Consider the following 14,876-nt stretch of genomic DNA (forward strand, 5'->3'; position numbering starts at 1 on the left):
AACTCAGACATAGCTCTGAAGGTTAGAGTCAACCCAAAACAAAAGTTGACCCCTTTTATGTTTTATTTGTATATATTTAGCTGATTTTTAGTAGGTAGATGACCCTAAGCACCTCACATTTTTCAACATCATCATCATCATCATCACCATCATCATTGTGTAAGTATGGGTTATGCACATATAATGGGCAGAGGACAACACTTTTGGTATGGGGCTCTCCCCATCATGGGTTCTGGGGATCAAACTCCGGTCATCAGGCTTGTACAGCAAGAATCTGTGCCCACTGAGCCATCTTGCTGGCCCCCTACATACATTTTAGAGACTGAAACTGGATTTGCAAACATGTAAAATATGTAGATGCCATTGGAAATGGATGTTGGCCTTGTTCTTCATAGTGGCATCTGACAGAGCAGGCTCACCATCTGTGCTACCCACACTGCCTGCTTCATATGCCTAGTGAACATATCTGCTGCCCAAACTGAGTATTCTGACTCAAGAACGCCAATTCAATGTTCTTTCTCTGTCTCTCTGTCTCTCTGTCTCTGTCTCTGTCTCTCTCTCTCTCTCTCTCTCTCTCTCTCTCTCTCTCTCTCTCTCACACACACACACACACACACACACACACACACAGATTGGAGGTCAATAGTTATTTTCATCGAAAGGCTCAGGTTTTGTTTGATTAGGTCCGTCCTTTGTTTCATACAGTTTCTTTTTCAGTCTGGCCTCAAACTCACTAGGCAATGCAGACTAACCTTGAACACCCGATTTTCTTGTAATATCTCCCCAGTGTAAGGGATTATAGGTGTCTATCACCATGCCTGGTTTGACACTACTGAGGGTTGAACCCAGATCTTCATGCATGCTAGACAAGCACTCTGCCAACTGAACCACACCCCTATCCTTCTGGTCTAGATCCTGAAGATTTAAAATTCCAACTTAAGAGGCTGAAAGGAAGGCTCAGTGGTTAAGAGCACTTGTTGCTCTTGCATAGGACCACAGTTAAGTTTCCAACACACCACATGTTGGTACACAACTACCTATAATCCTAGTTTCAGGGGGATCCAATGCTCTCTTCCTTGTGGATGCTACATGTATGTGGTACATAGACATACATGCAAGCAAACATAAACATGCATAGCAAAGATCTTCAAAAAAAATCTAATTTAAAACCCCAAATTAACTTGGAACTTAAAATTGCAGAAGTATGCTAATGAACAAATTCTTTTGGTTCCACTTTATAGACTTGGGTTAATGATACATTGGGTCATGACTCACTTGAGTTATTGCTTCAGACAACGATGTCTTCTGTCATCTTCTGCAATAGAATTTTCAAACTTTCTCTGTAGAGGTTTGCTTAGGACACTTCCTTATTAATTCTTAAGCATTCACAGTTGTCTTTGCTGTTATGAATATTATGTTTTCTAGTTGGTTAGAAGAAAAGTATTGATTTTTTTTCTAATAGGACCATTTATCTACAAGCCCTGCTGAGCTCATAGTAATTCAAGCAATTCTTATGGTCTACCAGATTTTCTACGTAGATAACTGTATTTTTAATAAAATGCCTTTTTTCTTTTTCTCTCTCTTATTTTTGAAACCTAACCTTGTGGTGCTGATGTGGGCACTGAGCATGACAGAGAAGCACTCTCCCACTGACCTACAGCTCTGGTGCTTTAAAAATCTTTTGAAAAAGAGCCTCACTAAGTATCAGGCTGGCAATTGGATTTATGAAGTAGCCCAGACAAACCTTGAATTTGCAGTTCTCTGAAGTGGGTAGCCATTCCAGCTTTGATCTGGAAGTTCCAACCCCCATTGAGGCATCGGTAACTGTCACGCCTACAAGGCAGGGCCGAGAGAGGACCCCAAAGACCCGAGATTCAGATACACAGGCTCTCTTGGTTCCTGGACCCTGGACGCTGGAGGTAGATTGAGCAGAGTTCTCCAGAGAACACTGCCCGACTACACCACACCTTTCCCAGACCCTGTAACCTATCCCTTCACTTGTGAGTTACCCCACAAAATAAACCTCCCTTTTAACTACGTGGAGTGGCCTTAATAATTTCACCAATAGTTCTCCTGCCTCAGGTTTCCAAGCAGCTGGAATTATAAGCTTGTACTGCCAGACCCAGCTAAACCTTTTGTTTTCTTGATTTATTTTATTAGTATTTCTAGTAACTCTAAAAAATTAACCTTGCATCTTCTCAGTGTCAAAGGGAAGGAGGTCAAAGGTCTTTGGTGTATAGCTTTCAGGAGAAATCTTGGGATCTACTTTCAATCATCAAAGAACTTTCTTTGTTTAAATGTTACATCTTTTCTGCTGTGGCTAGGTATTCCAATTCATGTAATGTGCGTTCTTCATTGTTTTGAGATTATCATGTATATGTCTTCTTTGATCTTTTAGTATAGAAATTGCTCTGACATGTAGATCATAGTTAGTTGCCTCTTGTTATCAATCACATTTGATCATTGTTGTTATCGTTAGAAATACATTGTGTTTTGGCTAGCTAATATTTTATTTTTGCCTTTATGTTCACATGTGATTGAAACCTATAATAATCTTTACTTTTTCTCTCTGAATCGTTAACTTTTTATCTTGGCAAGGTTGGAGTAGGGGTGGTGGAGGTTGCTGTGTGCAAACTGGAGGAGTTGGGATAAAGCTAGGTGTGATTTTGGTATGTTCTGATGTGGATCTCAATAACCAGTTGTTATTCTATTAAGAATATTCAGCATATTTTTTACTCCTTTTCTCATTTGATATTTTATTAAATATTGTGCATTAAGTTTAAGAACAAGTAATTTTTCAGAATATTTTCTTTCATTATAATTTCTGCTTTATATCTTGTAATCACGTTTTAAGATATATGTTTCCTTTACATTTTTTCATTTTTGTCTATTACTCATCTCACAACTTTGTCATTGTCATTTAAAGGTTCATTTTGGGTCTGGTCATGTCTGTGGCTATGTCTGTGGTCATGTCTGTGGTCATGTCTGTGGTTATGTCTGTGGTCATGTCTGTGGTCATGTCTGTGTTATGTCTGTGTCATGTCTGTGTCATGTCTGTGGCTATGTCTGTGGTCATGTCTGTGGTCATGTCTGTGGTTATGTCTGTGGTCATGTCTGTGGTCATGTCTGTGGTTATGTCTGTGGTCATGTCTGTGGTCATGTCTGTGGCTATGTCTGTGGTCATGTCTGTGGTCACGTCTGTGGCTATGCCTGTGGCTATGTCTGTCTTTTGTACTGCATTTCATTCATTTTCTCATTTTTTCCTTTCTGTCATCATTGGTTTTATTTTATTTAATTGAAAAATCATAAAATATATTCTGGTCATGTTTTCCTCTCCCACATCTCCTCCCATCTCCTCCCTACCCACCTGTCTGCCTCCATGCCTTCTTTCTCTCTCTAATTAGAAAACAAACAGGCAAATAAAAAAGCAAACAAATCAGAATTTTTAAAGAATGAAAAAGCACAAGAAACAAATAACACACACAGTTGGAAATCATAATATACAAGCAATATGAGACCAAAAAAATCTACAAAACAAAAACATTTATTTGATTTATTCTTTGAGAATTTCATAGAATATACTTTGATGATATTCTTTGCTCTCTGTTAATTCCTCTGAGATCCTCTCCCACCTCCCTACCTTCCCAACTTCATGCATGTTCTCTATTCTAAGAAACAAACTTTAAGCCCAGGGAGCCCATTTGTGTTGACTGCTCCTGAGCACAAGGCCTGCCCTGGAGTGCAGTTCAAACATCTAGTGTCACTCCATTGAAGAAAGCTGAGCCCCTGCTCCCAGCCGCTGTGAATTGCAAATATATTCATGGCTAGGCATGGGACTTCATGCCCATGCCCCCTGTGGTCATGTCTGTGGTCATGTCTGTGATCATGTCTGTGGTTATGTCTGTGGTCATGTCTGTGGTTATGTCTGTATTTTTAGATTCGTGTGTACTTAGAATTGTGTATCATCCTGGTGCCCGTGTGACAGTTATTAACTTTTGATGGTTTTATTGTTGGCTTTTGTCTTGGTATCATAATGTTGAGATGCTCACATTGACCTTCAAAAAAGTTACACTCATGTTTTCCACAGTGAAGGCCACTATGCTTTCCCTACCTTCTTAGGTGGTAGGTTTTAAAGCACCATAGCTCTTCAGCTTTATTCATAGCTTTGGAAGCTCCTGAGTCTGAAGCATGGCTCTGATGCTCTTTTATTAGACACAGTCTCCTTCTGTAGCCCAGGTTGGACTCGATCCTTCAGTCTTCCTATCTCAACTCCCTAAGTGCTGGGATGACAAGCATGTGCAATGACATCTGTCTAGTTCCCAAGTTTTTAATCCCTGGTTGACCACTGTCTGTCATATTCCCGTCAAGGTCTCTAAACAGAGTGACTTCAGACAACATCCTGATTGAGTAGTGCTTGGCAACTTTGGCTTAAATTTTCCTACAAAATCACATTTCACGCTTTCTATTAGAGTTATCCTGGGACTCAGTTTTCTCTAAAGAAAGTGTTGACCCATCTCCTCAACCAGATGTAGGTAGAGGCAGTTAGGAGCAAGGGTAGGCTGCCTCTTGTGAGCACCATGCACCTTAGAGCAGGAAGCCTTTGGCAAGGCTCACCCAGACCAAATGCCAAGGAAGCAGAGGGCTGAAAGAATGGATGGTCAATCTAATCCTGCTGCCTTCTTGCTGATTCTATTTGCACCCCTTTTATGCATGAATTTAAAGCATGATTTGAGGACATAGAGCTTCAGGATATTCACTCATTATTGGCCCCTAGACTTTATGGCTCCTGAATTCAGCTACGTGACCAGGATGCTGTCAGTGGAGTCAGCTGTTACTCTGAGGATATTGTGTGTCATCTTTTCAGAAAGTTGTATCTAAAGAGAATGGATGTCTTTTGCCCCATGTACAGTCCCTCTGAACATTCCTCTTAGCCTCTGTCTGACATTCCCTCACCCCACCCCTCACATGCGCATTTTGTGCTGTCGTAAATAGCTAGGCTCCTCAGGCAGCTTCAAAAATCATCACAGTAACACGCTTTGCATCTGCAGAGTGCTTTATAGTCTTCAAAGGACTTCCATATACACATTATCATTTGATCTTCACAACCCCTTCCAGAGGTGTAGATTAGGCCCATTATCCTGATTTTACCAATGACAAAATAGACAACATCAATTAGGTGACTATCTCACCCCAATGCACTTTGTTAATACGACACTAGTTTAAAGCCAGGTTAGTACTTTCATTCACTCACTCATTCATTTGTTCATTCTCTCTTTTATCTACCTTACTGAGGCACTCCCAGGATGGAAAAAGAAAGGCTTTTAGAGTCAGACAAACTTGGCTAGGAAGCTCAATTTGCTATATGATCTTGGTCATGTGTTTAACCTCCCAGACCTCTCTTCTCACTTATAACTCACTTATAACTTATGACTTACAGTGTTTTTATAGGAAGCAAGTAATGCATGAAAATCTTTTGTCAATCATAGTATCTGTCACACAGTAGGGAAACTATTTGAAATACAAACTTATATATCACAGTTTTATGTATGATCTAATGAAATGGTAAAAGCCTATAATTGTCTATAATTGATAGAATCTATCCTGTTTATGGTATATGAGTCAGTGCTACATCCCAAGAATGTAAATAGAAATGAGACAAGACATTTCTTTTATGGCTGTAACTTCTCTTAGATGATAATCCTGAAGGGTAGAACATGTGTTCATGGTATCCTCAGCATGAAACTAAGGGTCAAAAGTTATGTCCAGGAATGGAATATAGCACAATTATAGACCATGTGCTTAGCATGTGCAAGGTCTTGGGTTCAATTCCCACTGCTGGAGGCAAAAAGAAAATTAGGGGAAAACATTGCCTTCAAAGTAGTCGGTACTCACTACAAGATGACTAACCTCAGAGGTCTGTTTGTGAGGAGGTCACCTATTGGTTAAGATGGGCAGATGAACTGTTATATAAGTGTACTAAACCATCCCAAGCATTAGGTAGACCTCATGGGCTTTGGTGAGAAGTCAAAGGACATGCTTCCCAGTTCTCCTTGGGAGGGTGAAATAAAATGGAGAAGAGGGAACAAACGTCAAAGAGCAGGGCATTCAGTGTAGTCCTGTCTGAAGAAGAGCACAGCATTATTTATCTTAGACCACACACTTTCTCTCAAGTGGCCCCCAACCCCTGTGTCTGAAATGGAGTTTGTATTCAGAGCTTTTTCTCTGTGCAGCTCCTGGTCTCTCTGTCACTGTTATCTCCCATAATGTATTACTTTGTAAAGAGCTCTGTTCTATCCCAAATATGAAGGAGACACTTGGTAAAACTAGATCCTATTCGCTGAATGTCACCACTAGCCATTGCGTAAAAGAATATAATATATTGTGTGAGAGAAAATGGAGGAACATGAGAGATGTTTAAAGAGAGCAAATAAAAGCATGAAACAGAAGAGCATTGGGTGCATAAAGTTAATAAACTGCCGTGGCAGAGTGGGACACTTTTAAATGTGAAGAAATCTAATTTAGGGACTTGTAACTGTAGGATTAGGATCTCACTGGAACGAAGCTAGTGGATAGATTTAGCCAAACTCTAAATGTCTGGGTTCTCGTTGAAAATCAGCCCTTAGAACTGAGCATGTGTATTTCCCATCTCTTTGAGATACTAAATCCAACTGTCTCCCACTGACTATTTGGTGCTACACAACCTCTGGATCCTATTGCCTTTCTTTAAACACTGAGAAGGAGGTGCTCAGTCCCCAGTTCTCCTGGCAGACCCTCCATAGTCCATGAGCATGGGCTTTTGGAACCTATGGAATCATTCCTCATTTCTATAGGAACAGGGAGACCAGAAAGCTGTCAGGAGTGAGCTTTGGTGGGTATGAACCATGGAGACACTCATATTATTTCTTTCGGGAGAAGTGAGGCAATCGACCCAGGTCTTCTCTTGGCAACGCTGAAGGATGACTATAACAGCAAGAGTTCCAAAAGGTTTTCTGCCAAGAACTGGATTGGATTTTGTGCTTCCTCAGCCACAAAATGTCCCAGCATCTCACTCCCGAGTCACTAACGCCCTTTGTGGTCAGTCTGCTCAGCTCGAATACTTCCTGATCTGTCTTTGTTCAATACCTTCATTATCATTTTTTTCCTTGTTGTTAGCCAAATTCTCAAATTCTTAGGTGCCTAAGAATTTTTAGTCAAAAAAGCATGTTTTCATGTTTGGTAGAAAAATGATAGTCTCTTCTAGATCTGGGTACAGCTGGTAGGCTGTTTTCTTAGAGAATAATGCTATATTAATCTATTTGTGTCCTGGTATTGTAACATCATTGACCTTGGAGGATTGCATAACCATCCTGAGCTTCAGTTTTTCCATTTGAGAAATGGGAATAAAATGTCTAATTTGTAGAATTTTCAGGAGAAGCAAAGAGATTGCACATGAGGAGAATGCCTTCCAGTGCACAGTGTCGAATACTGTACAATAAATGACCATTTAAAGCAAAGCAGCACAGACAGAGCCCATTCTCGTAAACTAAGAGGCACTTAGAGCGAATGATGGGAAACATAAAGAGAAATGACCAGGCTCATATTCTACAGAGTCCTGCATCTTTAGTCTGCTGTGTGGTGTGTGATTTAGGAGCCTTTGTGGAAATAGAGGGAGGGGCCCTTTGTAGGAAGAAGGCAGTGAGTTGTACACAAATCCTTTCAGGAAGTTACGGCTACAGGCTGTCATCAGAAATAACATAGAACTATCCTCAAGGTTGACACTCCATGACTCCAACTATGAGTAGTATTTGCTTGTTTGTGTATTTTGCTGCATAAAAAGGTCAGGATGATACTGTTTCTTGTAATACAGTAATCAATGATGTGGAAGGCAGTGTGGGGTGTATAGTGTCATAGAATACAAGTTAGAACACGAAAATCAGAAGATTGGGTTCAAGATTGCTTCGAGTGGGGCTAGAGACATGGCTCAGCATTTATGGACACTTGCTGCTTTTGCTGAGGACTTGAGTTCGGTTTCCAGCACCCGCATTGGCAGCTTACAATCATTTGTAGTAACTCCAGTTCCATGGGATATGATGCCTCTTCTGGACTCGGAGGGTACCTGCACACAAGTAGTATATACTCACAAAGACACACAGACATACAGACTCTCTCTTTCTTTCTCTCTTACACACACACACACACACACACACACACACACACACACACACAATGGAATCTTATCTGTTTTTAAGGACTGCTTCACTTAATTTATTAAGTCTTGGGTGGGTCCCTTAACTTCATTGACTCTTGGCATCAACATGCATAAAATAAGATACTAATATTCCTTTTATTTTTTCCCCGCTGGGTGATTGTAAAGATCAATTAAAATTGAGTACCCATGTGTTGCTTCTCCGATTTAATGTTAAGAGAGATTTTAAAAGGGAAACACTGAAGCGTTTCCAGGCTGTCACTCTCTGGGAGGCAAACACCAGGTCCAGGCAACAAGAACACGGGGTCTCCATGCCTGGAGCTTGCTGGATTCATCTTATCCAGGCCGTGTTTTGTGGCCAGCCTCTGCTGAGCCCCCTTTACAGATCACTTGGCCTGGTCTTTGCCAAGGGCAGCTCAAGGATGGTTATAACTAGAGTGCCAGGGGTCCAGGCAACAGCAAGTCCCCTCCTGCTGTTCCCAGTGTTTGTGTGCTTGGCTGGCCCACACTCCTCAGCACATCCTCGTCTGCTTTATCGCTGTCTGTTGGCTGCCGATTTGTCTTGGTCAAAGATTTCTTAGGCTTTTGAAAATTTCTTTTTCTCTCATCATGCCCAGAGAACATCAGAATTAAGAGACTGGGTTAGGGGAGAGAAATTGAGTTTCACGACCAGCAGATAGAGTTTCTTGACTCTCCAGCATTCAGATGCTGCAAAGATGTATTCCATAGCACACCTCATGGTTTAAACCATTCTCTTTTCTGTTTGCAGAGAGTGGACAAGCTGAAGATGAAGCCCAGCGCAGAGTGCTGTTCTCCCAAGTTCTGGTTGGTGTTGGCTGTCCTGGCCGTGTCCGGCAGCAAAGCTCGCTCCCAAAAGAGCCCCCCCAGCATCGGCATCGCGGTCATCCTCGTGGGCACTTCAGACGAAGTGGCCATAAAAGACGCCCACGAGAAAGATGACTTCCATCATCTCTCAGTAGTTCCCCGGGTGGAGCTGGTAGCCATGAACGAAACTGACCCAAAGAGCATCATCACCCGCATCTGCGATCTTATGTCCGACCGGAAGATCCAGGGGGTGGTGTTCGCTGATGACACTGACCAGGAAGCCATCGCCCAGATCCTCGATTTCATTTCTGCTCAGACTCTCACCCCTATCCTGGGCATCCATGGGGGCTCATCTATGATCATGGCAGATAAGGTAAAATGCGACTATTCTGAGGAGCAAATGATGCATTGTTTTTAAGGCAAAACTAAGTAGTTAAACATAGAAATTTACCAGGGCATATAGAGTGAGTGAACAGATGAGAACTGGTCAGCTAGGCAATGAAAGCGGAAAAATGATCCTGGTTTAGAAGTGCCTAGAGCAGTGGTTCTCAACCTGGGGTCGAACAACCTTTTCACAGGGGTTACCTAAGACTGTCAGCAAACACAGAGATTTGCATTATGATTCATAACAGCAGCAAAACCACATTTACAAAGTAGCAAAGAAAATAGTTTATGGAGGCTGGGCTGAGGGTCACCATAGCATGAGGAACTGTAGAAAGGGTCACAGCGTTAGGAAGGTTGGGAACCACTGCTCTAGAGTTTAGGACAGGTTTATGTGTCTGTTCCTTTGTGACTGAGAGATATGAAAACTTGGAGTCTTGATAGATTTTTTTTTTTCAGATAGGTATGTGAGTAGATCCTTCAACACTATAAGGCATCTTCTGTTCTATCATGATTACTATGTTTTCCCCCACAATGGTCACAAGAATTTAAAAAGAAAAATGCCCAAAGCAGGTAGTTTCTGTCATGAAGACCCAAATATCACAGGAATAAGAAGGCATCCACTCACATCCACTCAGGATCTGCTCAGTCAGAAGGATATTAGCCCCACAACGACAACAGCCATGTTTTCTCCATTATTATATTTGGAGGTAGTTTTAACTGTGGTTTCACACTGGAGTCACCTGGAGGGCTCTGAATGGCCCTGACATCTGGTTCCATAATAGCCTGGGATTCTAGGGTCTGAAAACCTCCTCAGGTATTTCCAGATTACAGTTAAATGAGAACATTGCACCAGGCGGTGGTGGTGCATGGCTTTAATCCCAGCACGCAGGAGGCAGAGGTAGGCGGATCTCTGTTAGTTCGAGGCCAGCCTGGTCTACAGAGTGAGTTCCAGGACAGGCTCCAAAGCTACACAGAGAAATCCTGTCTCAAAAAAACAAAAAACCAAAATACCAAAACAACTACAACAAAAACCGAGAGAGAGAGAGAGAGAGAGAGAGAGAGAGAGAGAGAGAGAGAGAGAGAGAGAGAAACATTGCTTTGAAGTTTCTGAAAGGAAATGCCTGAACTCATGTTAGATTAAATGTCATGGACAGTTTCCCACTTGACATTAACACTGAGTCTGAAATCACAGAAAGCATGTTCTGCTTGGATTTTTGAGCCGTTGTTAGCTACTCGGTTGTTTATGCCTCACCCCACTGATCCATGCTCACTGCTTAGCTTCCACAGTCCTCATACCTGTTCTTTCAGCCATTCCTGTCTCACAGTGTTTCACCTTCCTGCGATATGTGGAACACTTGCCGTTTTTAGAATCATGTCCACCTTAGTATTGCCATCTTAAATCGTCATCACTTTCAGAACTGCCTTTAGGTTTCTATCTCAAGGTCATGCTGTGTGGTCAAGAATGTTGGGGAGCACCCCCAAACCTCACCTCGCTACTCCAAGCATGTTGCTTGAGAACTACCACAGCCCAGATTTAGCAGAGAACACTTTATGACCAGTGCCACCATCTGTTGGTGGCAGGGGTGGGGGGATGACTACTGCTTCTGCCTCCCATAGTTCAGTCTAGGGCAGGCTGGGCTGAGAGCAGTCTGTGGAGAATCTTCAGAGTCGTGTGAGAAAGGTGTTCTTGTGTTCACGTGGACACCCAGATGAATGTTGGACAAGAGTGCTAGCAGGAGTCGCTTGGAATGAACTTACACCCAATGGAAAAGGTGCCAACTGTGGGAACCCACTGAGTGCTTGCTTCGGGTAGACACAATTTTAAAAGGTTGCTGTCCTCGGTAAATTATGTTTTATTTTATGCATGGTATTCTAGGGGTACAATATAGCATTGGAAGAGTGTTGACGTGATTAAGAGCCAGATTTTAAAATCATAAATAAGTGTGTGCTCCGTTCCAGAGTACAACAGATAAAAATGATTTTGCTATTGCTCATTTGAGTTATTGCAAACCTATGTTATTTCCCTTGAGTAAGGAGCTTCTGCATAAGCTGATTGGTTGCATCCCCCTGGTATCTCTTGCAAATTCTCAGCATGAATATAAAACCAGGAACTGAGATGCAGTCTGGGTGGAGATGGGCTTTCTTGCTCCCTGGTGCATTCTGGGTACTTTGAGCGTGTTCACTATATGCTAGGCCATTAGCCTGTTCATGCATTATTCTATTTAACACCACTGAGCTAAATGGCAGTGCCTGTCTTTCAGATGGGGAAACCAAGGCTCAAAGAGATTAAATACCACACCACCATACTTTAACTGCAGCTGTCAACTGTATGCCCCATTGCCCTCCGAGGAAAGGATGAGGCTGGTGGAGGCTTCCTAAACGTTCTTACTTGTTCCTCTCTCCTTTGTCCTATGGCATTGTGGGAAATGTCATAGGATGGGCGGTAGTCTAGCACCCAGTTCAGTGTCAGGCAATGCAGAAGGCTCACTGTAGGAGAGAATGAACAAGAACCAGTGCAGCACAGTTCTATGGAGAACCTGCTACCTACTGCCTCCTACAGGTAAAGGGCAGAATTGATCTGGTAGTGTGGCCCAGGGGTTACTACCATGAGAGCCACTCTTCTGTCTCCATTGTTACTGCATTCACAAACCTCATCTCACCTTCTCCCCATTAGTAAAAGGAGGTGGGCCACGATTGTTTTGGAAGAAGTCCTAACATAGAGTAAATAATGTCTAATTGGGTTTTGGCCCAAAGTCAGAAAGAGGAAGAAGGAGGAAGGTCCTGGTAGCCAGGGAGCTGGACGCTTGCTCATGGAAAGTAGGGGATAGGGTTGATAGTGGCCCGAGAGGGGGTGTCACAGGGCCAGAGGCATGAGGGGGTAGAAGCGATTCCAGGCTGTGCTGAGGAAGGTGCATAGACTTGGAGGATCTGCATGATATCAAATAGAGGTCACAGGCAGAGAAGTTTTGGCCTCCAAGTCTGAGGTTAGGTTTGTTTGTTTTTAAATCAAAGTATACATTCAATAGCCATAGTCACATGCTGTACATGTAGAGTGAGGGCAGTGATTTGACACCTTTGACAGACACTGGGTCAACAGGATAAAGAACTTCAAAAGGAAACTGATGAGGGAACTTTGAGGTATCCCGTGTCTGTGGCTGAAACATTTAGTAAGCAACTGAAGAGTGATGGAGACACCTCCTGTTTTATTTGCCCTGTGGTTGCCATGCTATTTACTTTTCTCCCTCCTTTCCACTGAATAGAATTGAATGGCTCCCTCCCTGTACTTGTGGAGCTTTTGGTGCCTGAAAGACACCACTGTTATAAGGAATTCTGATGACGCAGACGCAGAGCTGCTCCAGCATCTGGTCAAATGGTGCACACTCATGTTTGCATACACTAACGGATCAGTAAAAATGTCAAGTGTTCAGCTTTCAGCAAGGTAAATGCACATTGGACTATGGCGGAAGGAAGCACAGGAGGCCATATAGCAGAGCTAGTGAGAACTCAGAAGCTGGAGTCTGAGCCGCTTCAACCACCACTTCCTGGATGTGGGACTCTGGTTTACTCATCAGCTTCTTATGGTTGACCTCAGCTTCCTGTGCTGGGCAGTGGGGACAAGAGGGTCCATTAGTGAGTGGTTGAGGATTAAATGAGATATGTGGCTCGTATCTCGCTAAGTACCCAGATAACACTGAACAAGAAAACTCAGGAGAGAAATCTGGGAGAGGGCTCTGAAGAAGGGCACTGGAGTAGCTTGTCTCACCCAGGAGGTTGACATTCATTAGAGTATGGAAGACTGCTGTGGCCAAAAAGGGTGCACCCATGACAGAAAAAGCTCTAGCTAGCTGCCAAAGAACTTGTAGTAGAAACCTGTTGAGAGCAGGAAGAAGGAATGTTTAAAAATGTATGAGGTGCTTCTTGGCAGTCCCCCACCTGAGAATAAGTAACGCATTTTATTTTGTGTTGTTATAATTGCTTTTATTCTCCTTGAGATACTGGATTTAGGATGATGATCTGAAATAAGGCTAGAAGCATTTCCATTTCTTTCCAGGAGCTTTTTCTACTGATTGTGTTTTCACATTTTAGCTCAGAGATATTAAGTAACCAGTCCAGAACAGCACAGCTTGCAGTAAGCAGTGAACTGGGATTCAACTCCCAGAAAAACATGTTTGGAAACCCATGCTTTTTGTATACAATTTTGCTTCATAAGACACCGAATTAAGAATTATAAGTCACACATTTCAATCTCCATTCTGATGAGTTTTAGAAATTTAGGCAATCAGATCATTTAAGTGATATGAGACTCAGTAGACAGTTTGTAAGATATAAATTGGTTTCCTTCTACCCAATTTACATCATTTTGAAGATAAAAAGAAAATATGTGAAAAATGTTTGAATGGTACCGAGCAAACAGACACTTGATAAGAACACTGGAGTTCCTGAAAATTCTTCCACCTCTGGCATCAGTGACAATGAAAATGGCTTGGGCAGGAGGTGGGACACAAAGTCCCAGGATGGAGATTGACCCAAGTTCAATCAAGATGAAATGAGATCCGAGCTCTGCAGCTGTGTGGATAGGAGAGGGAAGGGTGCGCTGAGTGGGAGTTGGGGTTCAGAACAGATGCGCTGATCGGAGTGAAAGCCTGACCCCAAAACTTGCACCTGCACCTTTCTCCTCACTGAAGGCTGTGCTCTGTGTGGCTCTGACTCCTTTTCTAGAGGGCGTGGTTGGGCAGTGATGCTCTGAACAGTATAGTTAGATTTTTCTGTTTTCTGATTTTTAAGTTTTATTGTTGCGCTCTGTGTGTGTGTGTGTGTGTGTGTGTGTGTGTGTGTGTGTGTAAGGCATTTTGGAGCATAATGCACAGGATGATGGCCTCTGCTTCTGCTCTCTTCCCCTCTCTCTCCTCTTTGGCAGTTTCTTTGGAGAGAACAGATAAGCCCTAGGTCGTTGCCTTTCTTTCTCCCCTGCCCCATTTTCTCATGTGGATTTACTTAGCACCACCTTTAAACCAGGATAACTACATGTTATGCACACCTTTGCCCAGTGTCTTCTCTGCAATTTTTGATGCCCCTTGGTTTTTCACCTGCTTTTGGTTGCCTAGGACATGGCATTCTAGAAGCAAACTGGTATCTTAGCATTTCAGACATAGGGGTAAAGCATGTGCCTGGTACACATTAGTGAGCACTTTAATTTTTCATGCAGTCTTATGAGGTAAGCCCTAGCATTTCATTTCTGTTGATGGGGAAAAAATTAAATGTATTTATGTACCTTTGTCAAAATCCAGTAGCTGGAAGAATGGTCCAGCTGGATTCTGAACTCAAGGATGCCAGTTCATGCCCCGAGGAAAGAAGAAGTCAGGGCAGAGATGCCTGTCTGGAGTGTAGCTTCTCTCCAGCCCTCTTTCCTTTCTTGAATTGTACTTTGGTGAAAGATGAGTAAGCAGTTCTCTCTAAAGTACTGGAAACTTCAGGTACATGC

At 42.6% G+C, this 14,876-nt stretch overlaps 1 protein-coding gene across 4 annotated transcripts in view; it reads left to right on the plus strand.

Annotated features, from left to right (window-relative positions):
- Nucleotides 1-14,876, plus strand: part of Grin2b (glutamate ionotropic receptor NMDA type subunit 2B) — a 453,056-nt gene that overhangs the window by 120,057 nt on the left and 318,123 nt on the right. For all 4 annotated transcript variants that reach the window (XM_028872157.2, XM_028872158.2, XM_028872156.2 and 1 more), the window contains one exon: nt 8,955-9,383. In XM_028872157.2, coding sequence (XP_028727990.1) covers nt 8,973-9,383 — 411 coding nt within the window. In that variant the 5' untranslated portion in view covers nt 8,955-8,972. The remainder of the gene's footprint in view (nt 1-8,954; nt 9,384-14,876) is intronic.

Source organism: Peromyscus leucopus, chromosome 3 (assembly GCF_004664715.2).
Source record: "Peromyscus leucopus breed LL Stock chromosome 3, UCI_PerLeu_2.1, whole genome shotgun sequence".
In the NCBI taxonomy this organism is placed as follows: Eukaryota; Metazoa; Chordata; class Mammalia; order Rodentia; family Cricetidae; genus Peromyscus; species Peromyscus leucopus.